At 35.9% G+C, this 11,174-nt stretch overlaps 2 protein-coding genes and 1 non-coding gene across 4 annotated transcripts; 2 read left to right on the top strand and 1 right to left on the bottom strand.

Annotated features, from left to right (window-relative positions):
- The first annotated feature begins 1,613 nt into the window (after window positions 1-1,613).
- On the top strand, window positions 1,614-7,781 carry LOC130826003 (telomere repeat-binding factor 4-like). 2 transcript variants are annotated; one of them, XM_057691470.1, is made up of 6 exons: window positions 1,672-2,008; window positions 3,777-3,967; window positions 4,582-4,666; window positions 5,532-5,615; window positions 6,289-6,556; window positions 6,676-7,781. In XM_057691470.1, the coding sequence occupies exons 1-6, from the start codon at window positions 1,859-1,861 to the stop codon at window positions 6,705-6,707; spliced, it is 810 nt and encodes a 269-aa protein (XP_057547453.1). In that variant the 5' UTR covers window positions 1,672-1,858; the 3' UTR covers window positions 6,708-7,781. The 2 variants fall into 2 exon arrangements, with proteins under 2 accessions (XP_057547454.1, XP_057547453.1); XM_057691471.1 differs by lacking the exon at window positions 4,582-4,666 and having other exon boundaries at window positions 1,614-2,008; window positions 5,537-5,615.
- Window positions 1,680-1,751, top strand: TRNAW-CCA (transfer RNA tryptophan (anticodon CCA)). Its single transcript has one exon. It is a non-coding gene; the product is annotated as a tRNA-Trp (tRNA).
- On the bottom strand, window positions 7,547-10,745 carry LOC130826001 (adenosylhomocysteinase). Its single transcript, XM_057691469.1, has 3 exons — window positions 10,188-10,745; window positions 9,044-9,478; window positions 7,547-8,609 (listed from the first exon to the last, which is right to left on the bottom strand). The coding sequence occupies exons 1-3, from the start codon at window positions 10,467-10,469 to the stop codon at window positions 7,863-7,865; spliced, it is 1,464 nt and encodes a 487-aa protein (XP_057547452.1). The 5' UTR covers window positions 10,470-10,745; the 3' UTR covers window positions 7,547-7,862.
- Window positions 10,746-11,174: the final 429 nt, after the last annotated feature.

Here is an 11,174-nt window from a genome sequence, read left to right as displayed (position 1 = left end):
ATTTCCGACCCTCTATACAAACCAAAACCGCAAGGGAACGGATGAAATTCAGGTATTACATAAAAAATATAAAATATAAAATATAAAATAGATAATAAAAAGGAAAAGGGAAAGTTGGATGGTTTAATTAGAGTAGGAAATCTCCAAAACTAGATTGCGGGTAAATTTCGGCGCCATCTGCCCTAAAGTTGGATGCAATAAACAAATAACAATTAGTAAAACAAAATAAAGAAGAGACATTGTCGACCTTGTAACAAAATATCACGACCGAATGTTCATCGCCTAAACCCCAGTCGACATGCTAAGCATAGATCGTGGTTCCAATGTAAACGCTTGAGTTCGAGGAAAGAAACAAAATGATAAACTATTTAAATCATACAAACCACAAAAACAACGCAACAGAAACTTAAACAAAGGAAGACATGTACTTCAAACTCAAAACATGGACAACTTAAATGAAAGAAATTACATGTAGACAGATTATTGTATACTTCTACATTCTCACTCATTTGCCCTCGTATGCAATGCAAACAAACTCCATCACCTGTAATGTCTATCTATGATAAGCCTGTTGTTCAACGTAAGATCATAGACCAACGTGTCATAGCAGGGCCATCAAAGACAAGTCATCAACAATGAAAAAACAGTACACATCAGTAATCAACGAATTTATGGTAGTTAGAACCACATAATAAGTGAATAAAACAATAATATTGCACGGCAATAAAGGTTTTACTCTTGTACTTAACACTTACGATTTACTCCATGATTTGCTTTCAAAACTTCTAATCCTTCGAAAAATATTCAATAGTAGTGGATCCTTTCTCTACTTCATAGCATAGTAACAAGGCCAGGGCGTTATCGGTCATTCGGCGCCCATGGCAAAGTATAAGCTCATACCCCCTCCACCTAACTCTCTCGGATTCTACCTTCGGGAATACCAATCCAGTGAAGAGGCCACCATATTGGGGTTTGCAAAGCCCAAATGGTAACACCTCGATCAAGGGGCGATATCGGCCACCCGGCGCCCAATGACAAAAGTATGGTCATATCCCCCATGTGGTGATCCCCTCGGATCTCACCTAGGGGACTACTAAATCAATCGGATATAATCCAGTTGACTCACGCCAGCTAATTGTAATCTAATGTTTAAATTTATTACAACATGTGGGTTTAACTCAGCAAGGCATGTCATGAATCCATGTGATCTTGACATCGCTGTGTTAGTTATTGGAAATTTAGAGTATTGGATTGTTTGATTTAAATTGATGGGCAAAGGCCTAAGAAAGTTCTGAGTTTAATGAAACGTGTTTGTATGTAAGGATGATGAGGATTTGATGGGGCTAGTAAACTTATACCGTTTAATACAATATTTTTTTAAGAAAAAAAATAGGTCAAAAATGGGTGTTTTTTTGGGCTTGTATGAATATGAGTTATGAATTGAATATTGATGATGTGAAGGAGAAGATATTTGGGATTCGATTTGTGTCTATAAAATGATGGTCCAATCAGGAATTTTTTGGGTGAGTACTGAATTCTATATAGATTTTGTTGGATGAATTGCCTTGATTTTATTGGTCTTTTGTGGATCATAGATTAATAAAGAAAAAAAAAAGGAAATATTAAATATCTGCATAATATTGTATTTAAACTTTATGAAATGGAGTTTCGACAACTGAGGATCCGTGGCGCAATGGTAGCGCGTCTGACTCCAGATCAGAAGGTTGCGTGTTCGATTCACGTCGGGTTCAATCCCGAACTCAGGATCATTGATCATCTTTTTCACAAAAAATTTTTTGAAAAAATTGTTATAAAATTCACCGTATAATAAGTAGTTTGTCCAAGAAAGGCCAAAAAAATGGGAAATCCAAAGCAGAAATGGAAGCCAGAAGAAGAAGAAGCCCTAAGAGCAGGAATCGCCAAACATGGTCATGGCAAATGGAAACTCATCAAAGAAGATCCCCAATTCTATGAATTTCTCTCTTCTCGCTCCAATGTCGACCTCAAGGTTTTTCCTTTTTCCTTCAAATTTTCAACTTATTTGTATGAGAACTTGTTTTTGTCTGAATTCTGTTTTGACGTTAATTGCAATATTTGTGTTTGTAAATTTTCTAGGTTTTTGTTATTTTTATGAATTATGTTGATTTGATGAAGGATACAAGATTGTGATTTGTAACTTGCAAGAGTGTTTTAGGTTTAAAGAAGGACCCTTTTTTTGCTAAATTAAAATGGAATTACTTCAATTCATCATCTGGAGTGTAAAGAAAAGCCTATGAAGGTTGGAAGTTATAAAGTATTCTAGGTGTAAAGATGGAACGTTTTTTTGAAAATTGAAATAGAATTAGCAATATGGATTATTTGGAATTTGGATCGATTATTAACAATAAAATTAGTCATATTAGTATATTTTGAACTTTTAAGTATGTGTGTTTGGAGTATAAAGATAAGCTATTGGTTCCATGGAGCGTGTAAAGTATTAGGTTTAACATTTTGAAATGAATTATTTGACATGGATGTGGGTTGTGAGATGTGGAGACAATAAAAGAAGGGAGAGAAGAGTGGAAAAAACATTGGAAGCTAGACAAATATTGGAAGAAAAACTTGATGGAAAGTAGGATATAAGTAGAATTGAAAAGCTTTGAGGAATGGAGTAAGTATAAATGAACTCGAATGGACTACCGAGGAAGTGATTTGGTTTAAAAATTGGAGATGTGAAAAAGAAGGGAATTTAATAAAAGATAATATAAAACGTCAATATATTGTACTGGAACTATGAATTGAAGTGCTCTAACGTAGACATTTGTTCTGATGAAAAAAATTAATGGATGAAAGAGCCATTTTTGTACTTGTACGCTCGTTTCCTACGACTTATTTTTTTAAATAGCTAAAGATTTTGGGAATAGAGTGCCTTTATTTGCTTTTGAGGATTTTAGTGAAGGATTCTAGCGGAGGTAAAACATGCTTACTTGTCAACAACATCTTCAAGGCTACCGAAGCATGTATTATTCGACATTCTATATATTGTAGGAATAGGGTTTTAAATCAAAATTTCTACCTAACTGCTAGCCTTTGGTCCTTGGAGAATGTAAAGGGTGATGGATAAAGCTTATGAATTATTCCACTAAACTATAATTGTGGAAAAGATTATTGGATACTGAGTGGCTTGCTGATCTTAAATTTAGAATTGACACTGAGTTGTCTAAGACGCCTTTCGTTCCTTCAAGTTCTTTACAGTCACTATCACAAATTAGCAATAGAATGGAATGTGGAACCAGTAAATAGTGTGGGGGAGAGTTTGGAACATATAGTTAAAGGTAGAGATAGGTTGAGTGATGGAATAATAATTGGTCAATTTTCATTTCTCTGCGAGCATCATATTTCCCTTTCAAACCTCAGCCCTACTTTTCTTTTATTTGGTAAAGAGAAATATTACTTTACCGAAAGAAAGATTACTAAAGGAGAACTCCAGTGTACAAACAACTTGGTAAGAGCTAAAACAACACGACCTAAACAACAAGGAGTCAACAAGGGTAATACAAAAGTTTATCAAACTAAGCCTTATCAAACAATACTCATTTAGTGATGCTATGAATGATCCACCTTTCCATAGTGCTATCAAATAAGATGTTCATATGCCACCTTAAATTTAACATAAGTAAATTATCTTTAAGGCCTTTTGTCCATTATCACTTGTTCAGTTGCACAGTTGCTTAGAATAATTTGTTTTCGATGTAATATTTTTCAAATAATTAGCTGTGAGAGTTATTTTTAAACAGGACAAATGGAGAAATATTTATAAGGAGAGAATCAAGATCACAAAGCCAAAAACCATTCAAGATGGGCCTGCATCTTCTCTCATCTCAAAGTCTGATGTTACTCTCCCTGGGTCTGCTGTACATCAATTACCAGCTGATCACTTCAAGGATGGATCTGCTAATGGAATTCCTGATGCAAAAAATGTCCCCAGGTAACCTCATGTCCTTCAAAACTTGAGTATGTCTAGCTCTGTAGATGGTGGAGCTACGAGAAGCTTTAGGAATTTTCAGCATCTATTTACAATGAGAGAACTAGTTTCTTTTGAAGGCAGGAGCATATAGAGGTACATTCTAGAGATTGTCTTCTAACAGATGGGAATGCTTTGGGGCATAAATGTGTGTCTGAGACTCAGTCTCTTTGTGGTTAAGAACTTGTTTGGTATATCTAGCTTTATGCTTTCCACTGCAGAAAGACGTTGAATTTCCCCCTAGGTAGAGAACATTGCCTCTCTGCATTAGGCTTGACTAATGTAGAAGTAGGGATGAGTAAAAAAGAAAAACTTACAATCCTTGCATATGATAGCATAGTGATTTTGTAAAAATGGAAATTGTATTTGTAAAGAAGTCATGGGTTCAAATCTCTTTTACTTCATTTTCTACTTTCCCTGGGCGCCCTGTTGACACTCGTTTGATGCCTTTTTATCGTTTTTTTGGCAGTGTTGGAGTATACTTCTCTTAACATTAGTTGGAAGAGACCTTGGCACCATTAAAATTTTTTTAAACTGTTGGACATGATTCTAAATGACCTAAATTTTTACTCTAATAGGTACGATGAATTTATATTTGAAGCCCTTTCAACTGTCAGAGAACAACCCGGATTAGATATTGTTTCTCTTGTAGCTTATATCGAGGTTTGATCCAATTTACCCTTTCTTATCCCTCACTTATAGTTTGTATACTATATGAGTTAGGACTGACATGGACTCCACACCTTTTATACTTATATTTGAGTGTTGTAACCACTGATGTAAACGTTGATATTGTCTTAAGGCTGACCGCTAAGGCGCTTAACTTTGGTGAAAATTTAGTGTAACTTGTATCAGAAACTTCCATTTGTGTTTTGCACTTTTGCTTAATGGTGTCTGTTGTCTTAGCGTAACTTATTCGTTTTCTATTGTACCTCCCGATTGATGCTTCATACTTCATAAAGAGGATTCGTAACTTATTCATTTTCTATTGTACCTCCTGATTGACGCTTCATACTTCATAAAGAGGATTTAGTTGTGAAAACAATATAAGAGTTGCAATGGTTCACTAGTAAATCTGAAATTAATGAAGCTAAAAGGCTCGGAGAACTAGGTGTTACAGCATCTACAAGTGTTAATGTGCGGCTAGGGAAACACTTGGTGAAGAAGGCCTTATGGCGCTGCACTCTTATTGGGTTTTGTGTTAGAGTAAGATTTAAGAGTGATAGAATCTTCGAATTACTTGTTCAATTATTCACTTTCGACTTCTTAGCGAGATAGATTAGTTTACTAACTTCACTTCTAGCTTCTACGCATTTATAAATGCCTTGTTTGGTTATATCATCTAATTAGAACTCTATTTTATCATTTATATGACATCTTGTAAGTTGGAAGGGGTTGTCTATTACTAGCATGACATCTTGTAAGTTGGAAGGGGTTGTCTATTACTAGCATTTTCGTTTTTATTGATTAACTTTGCTTTTGTTTTACCTAAAGTAATAAAGTTTACATCTATCTGTAATTTGTGAAGGAAAGGATGGAGGTACCACAAAATTTTAGAAAACATTTGGGAGGAAGGTTGAGAAGACTTGTGCGACAAGGAAAACTTGATAAGGTAAAGCTTCTGATGTACAGAACTATCCTTTGGCTATACAAATTTTAATGATGTTTTTATCAATTAATCTGCAGTGTGTCACTTGCCTTTTTATCATTCTGTTTCTTATGCTCCTTTTAGATAAAATAAAGATGTGACTCACATTTGTGCCTGATCCTTATTTACAATCAGGGTTGTTTCTGAGGATAATTTTGAGGGGCAACCACCTAGGGCCCAATTCATGAAAGGGTCCAAATTGAGTTAATCCTTATAATTAAATTAGTATTTGCATAAGTAGCATCTAGCATGGATCGAACTTGCAACATTAGATTTCTCAGTTAAACGCATGACTTAGGGCCCTTGTTTTATTTTTCGCCTAGGGCCAAATTGTCAGGAACGGCGCTGTTCACAATCACAAAATTACTTATTCTCTTTTTCGTACTGATAACATATGTTACTGTAACTTGGGTACTACTGTAAAAGTTTCAGTTGTGGTTAAGTGTCCATATGTTTTTTAATGAGGGAGATTCTTCTTAGCCGAGGCCATAGTTTGGTTGATAGGATTTAGCATTGTTGACGATTTGTATATTTTTTGTCACATGCCATCTATGATATTGGACTCAGGTATAGCTATTTGTTCATAACTAAAACTTGTTTTAGCCGTAATTTTCTTGGTTCTGATCTGAGATTGCAGGTTGACGGCCTATTCAGTCTAAAGAACAATTATGTGCATACAAATGCAAGCAATAAAGACGGCTTGCCTAGACAGTCATTCAGCACTGCCAACTTAAATGTTGCTGAGAAGTTAGAAGAAGCAGCAAAAACTGCGGCCTACAAGGTTTTTGAAGCAGAAACATTATCATATGTAGCTGCTGATTCCGTTGCAGAAGCAGAGAAAATCATGAAGCTGGCAGAAGAAACAGATTCAATCATGCAGTTGGCTAAAGGGATTCTTGATGGATGTAAATTTCTATATACCATTTTATTAAACTAGAAACACGCTCCACACACCAAGCTCTTCATCCGTTTTTTCAGTTCCTGCTTTCCGATGCTTCATCTAAAACAGATTTCCTGGTCGCAGGTACAAATGGTGAAATTATTCTTGTTGCGTGATACTCATAAACTGGTTCTAGAACTGATATCAGCGTCAAGCGATCCTTTTATGAGGAAATAAGCAACTGTACGGTGATTAGTCTGTGTCTTCCTCCACCTACAAGAGGCTGAGCAGCTAATAGTGGCACAACACTCAGTTATCGTAGGAATACAGGTAACATTATTTGGTTACTTTAGAAATTGCAGCTAATATTTTATGTCCTGGTTCCGTGTAATACGATGCGCAGAATGTATTTATTTTTTCATGAAACTTGAAAGCCTAGACCTTTTTTGCTTAGTTAGCCAAAATACACTCTTTAGAAACTGCAGATATTGTTTTGAAAGCAGAATTTAGAAGAGAGAACATCTTACTTTTTTAAGCTTTATTACAAAGTTATCCAAAAGATTACAAAGTAGAATGTATTTATATTGTTGTTTTTAAAGAAAATGGCATGTCCATTTAGCATTTGGGATAACTAAATACTCTTGACTTACTTAGTGGGCACTTCATCTTATGATCTCAAGGTTATGGGTTTGCTTCACCATGAAAGGAATCCAAAGTTTCTTTACTTAATTATATCCAAAACATAACTTGTATCATCATCATAATACCCAATATCCCGCTTGAAATCCATCTGTATTTCCTTCACAGAAATGGAATGATTTGTTGAATACCCAGGAAGTATAATTTACCTACTCTACCTAAGTCTTGGCAGTTACTTGGCTCTGAGAATCATATTAACAAATGTCATAGAATATACCATATTACCATTAGGACTCCGCCTGTTGAGCAACTCCAAAAATACTTACCCTAGGAAAATACAGGGCCAGTATAACACTAAACAGTATACAGATAGATATTTTCGCAACAGAAATGACAACTCATTCTCTTCATTAACAGAAAAACTATAGCAAGACCAACTACAATGCTAAATAACAGCAAGCAAGTCGGGCGAGCGATTACAAACATAAAGCCTAAAGATTTAAACATTGCCTTATTCAAGCCTGATTCAGACATAATTCAAAACACATTGATACTTTGCTTGTCCTTCCAATCTTTCTGACCCACCCAACGAAGAAAAAAACATGAACACCCTAGGGGAAAATTATGATATTAGGAACAGGGTCCCTTTCCTCTCAGAATGTCCGATAAGTCACAATCTTCACGTTCCTGCTCTAATACCTATAGTGAGCTGGCTTGTATGGACCCTCAACTGGTACACTGATGTAGTCAGCTTGATCTTTAGAGAGCTTGGTGAGCTTAGCACCAAGCTTGCCAAGGTGAAGGGCAGCAACCTTCTCATCGAGGTGCTTAGGCAACACATAGACCTCCTTTTTATATTTGCCGGATGCTTTCTCATTCCACAACTCAAGCTGAGCAATGACTTGGTTGGTGAATGAGCAAGACATGACAAAGCTAGGGTGACCAGTTGCACAACCCAAGTTCATGAGACGACCCTCGGCCAAGACAATGATTCCAGTGTTGGTCTCAGGGAAGACAAATCGGTCAGTTTGAGGCTTGATGGTGATCCTCTTGACTCCCGGGTAGTTCTCAAGACCTGCCATGTCGATTTCATTGTCAAAGTGACCAATGTTGCAAACAATGGCGTTGTTCTTCATCTTCTTCATGTGGTCAACCATGATGATGTCCTTGTTACCGGTGGTGGTGACGAAAATGTCAGCCTCGGAGACAACGTCTTCCAAGGTCAAGACTTGGAAACCTTCCATAAGAGCTTGAAGAGCACAGATTGGGTCAATCTCAGTCACAATCACACGAGCACCAGCAGCCTTCAAGGCAAGAGCACAACCCTTTCCAACATCTCCATACCCACAAACAACACCGACCTTTCCAGCAATCATAACATCTGTGGCTCTCATCAAACCATCGGGAAGAGAGTGGCGGCATCCGTACAAGTTGTCGAACTGCAAGTGTTGGAAAACAAAATAGGAATAAAATTATTAGAATTGATTATTTCCTAAATCTGATATTATACCTTTTAGTTAGTTAGAGAATATATTTTAAGTCTATATGACGCTTACTTTGGAAAGTTTTTTTAATTATTTTGAAAAATAAGACTTAAAATTCAGACAACTTGGCTTAATTACAACATCACATTTCACAAGGCAAACAACTTGGCTTATAGCATTATAAGCTCCCATTAATCTAGTACAACTAGTTGACAAATTCATACACAACTTTTCAAAACAAAAAGTTTGCAATATATCCAATTGACATCAACCAAACTAGCTAATTTAATTTAATTGTGTGTTAACGTAGTTCATCATCGAAACAAAATGGTTAATTCCGATTCAAAGAGTCTAAATCGTATAAAGCATATATGGGAGATGAGGTATACCTTGCTCTTGGTGACGGAGTCATTAACATTGATGGCAGGGAAAAGCAAGGTGCCATTAGCCTGCATCTGGTAAAGCCTCTTAACACCGGTGGTGGTCTCCTCGGAGACACCAACCAGTCTTTCCTTCATCTTGTGGTACCTCTTTGGGTCGACCTTCAAGCTGTCGCGGATCAAACCCAAGACAAGCTGGAACTCAACGTTATCGGTGGAGTTAGGGTCGGGAACCTTACCGGTCTTCTCATACTCCTCCTCAGCCTTGACTCCCTCGTGGATCAACAAGGTGGCATCACCACCATCATCAACGATAAGGTCAGGACCACCACCAGGACCCCAGTCAAGAGCCCTCTCTGTGCACCACCAATACTCTTGAAGGGTCTCACCCTTCCAGGCAAAGACTGCCGCACTGTCCCGAGCAATAGCAGCAGCAGCATGGTCCTGCATAGTGATAAAAACACATTTGAGTTCATGAATTATTGACCATTGAAAGAACGTTACATCAAGAAATCATACGTAACTGAAAGCTATCATATAATATTGATAGCGTAAATCACAATATATACAGAAGTACAGATCCAAAAATTAGGGCGTCTTATTCTATTTTCTAATATATAAATAGATCTAGCATCAAATCAACATCATCGTGATATGGTGTAAAGCCGCGAATATTTAGATCTAGCAGAATTACACTAAAAAAATGACCTAAAATCAAATCTAATGGCAGAAATGTTCACCGTCAATCACTGAAATCCAATACGGTAAAAACATTTTAGCTAAAAAATTCAGAATATGTCTGACCATAACACCATTTGATTTAATCATTACAGTATACGTAAACAGTTCATAAATCGAATTCACAAACACAAAATGACAGTCAAAATCTACAAATTTATACATCACCAATTATAATTTAATCTCAAATCTCAAATACACATTAGATCTGCAAAAAAACACGGTTCAGATTTACAGAATTAAAATCATAGGTAGCAAGTGGAAATCCCAAATCTTAAAACCTAAGTTCAGAAAACAAAACATGATCCGATCTTGATATATGTGTAATCATTGCAAGAAAATTCCCAAATGTAACAAAAACTCAGACTCAGAAAAACAAAAATGATCAGATCTGTATTCATAAACCCGATTATACCTGAGTAGAGAAGATATTACAAGAACACCAACGAACTTCGGCACCAAGAGCAGTAAGAGTCTCAATAAGAACAGCCGTTTGAATAGTCATATGAAGAGATCCAGTAATCTTAGCACCTTTAAAGGGTTGAGAAGGGCCAAATTCAGTACGACAAGCCATTAATCCAGGCATTTCAACTTCAGCAAGCTCGATTTCAAGCCTACCAAAGTCAGCCTGTGACAAATCTTTAACTTTGTACTCCCTTCCTGAGGTTGTTTTCTCCACTGACAATGAAGCTGCCATTGTTTTGGGTCTTTTTTGCTCTCTTTCACACTCTATTTTGTTATACAGATGGAGAAACAACTACTCGATAAGGAAGAGGAGTACAAACTACAAGCTACAGACTACAGAGTAATGGAAGGAGAAGAAAAGGGGCGAAGCGAGGAGGTGAGGGAGTGAGGGGAGGAGTATAAATAGGTTTGAAAGTGTTGATTTCAACGGCTGAGATTTGTTTGGGAATTTTTGGATCTAATTTTCCATCTTTGGGATTTTTAGAGGTTGGTGAGGAGAATTAAAACTAGCACGGTGTTTGTTTTGTTTTGTGTTTTTTGGCATAACAATTCATGTATTTTTTTTATTTTTTTTTATTATAGAATCTTTTTAAGAGGTACTTAAAACAGATTTTGAATTTTACTTGATGTTGTATTCCAATTTGATTTGATCATACTTTAAAAATAATTTATAATTATCTAAGAAACAATATGGATACAAAATTTAATTTCAAATAGACGCAAAACACTTAAACCGAAATTAACCTAATGACCTGAATAAACACCTCTATTGTTTTCTATTTATTTTTATCTTATTTCTTATCCTATGTTTATCGATTTATCAATTTAATTCTTAATACATAATTATAATTATAAAAAATTATAGTCATAAACTATACAATTGAAACAAATAAAATATGTTTTTATTTAACTATGTTTTAACTTGTAAATAAATAAT

Source organism: Amaranthus tricolor, chromosome 10, assembly GCF_026212465.1.
Source record: "Amaranthus tricolor cultivar Red isolate AtriRed21 chromosome 10, ASM2621246v1, whole genome shotgun sequence".
Taxonomy (NCBI): Eukaryota; Viridiplantae; Streptophyta; class Magnoliopsida; order Caryophyllales; family Amaranthaceae; genus Amaranthus; species Amaranthus tricolor.
Note: the sequence above shows the minus strand (reverse complement) of the source record. Positions and strands in the feature narration are given on the sequence as shown.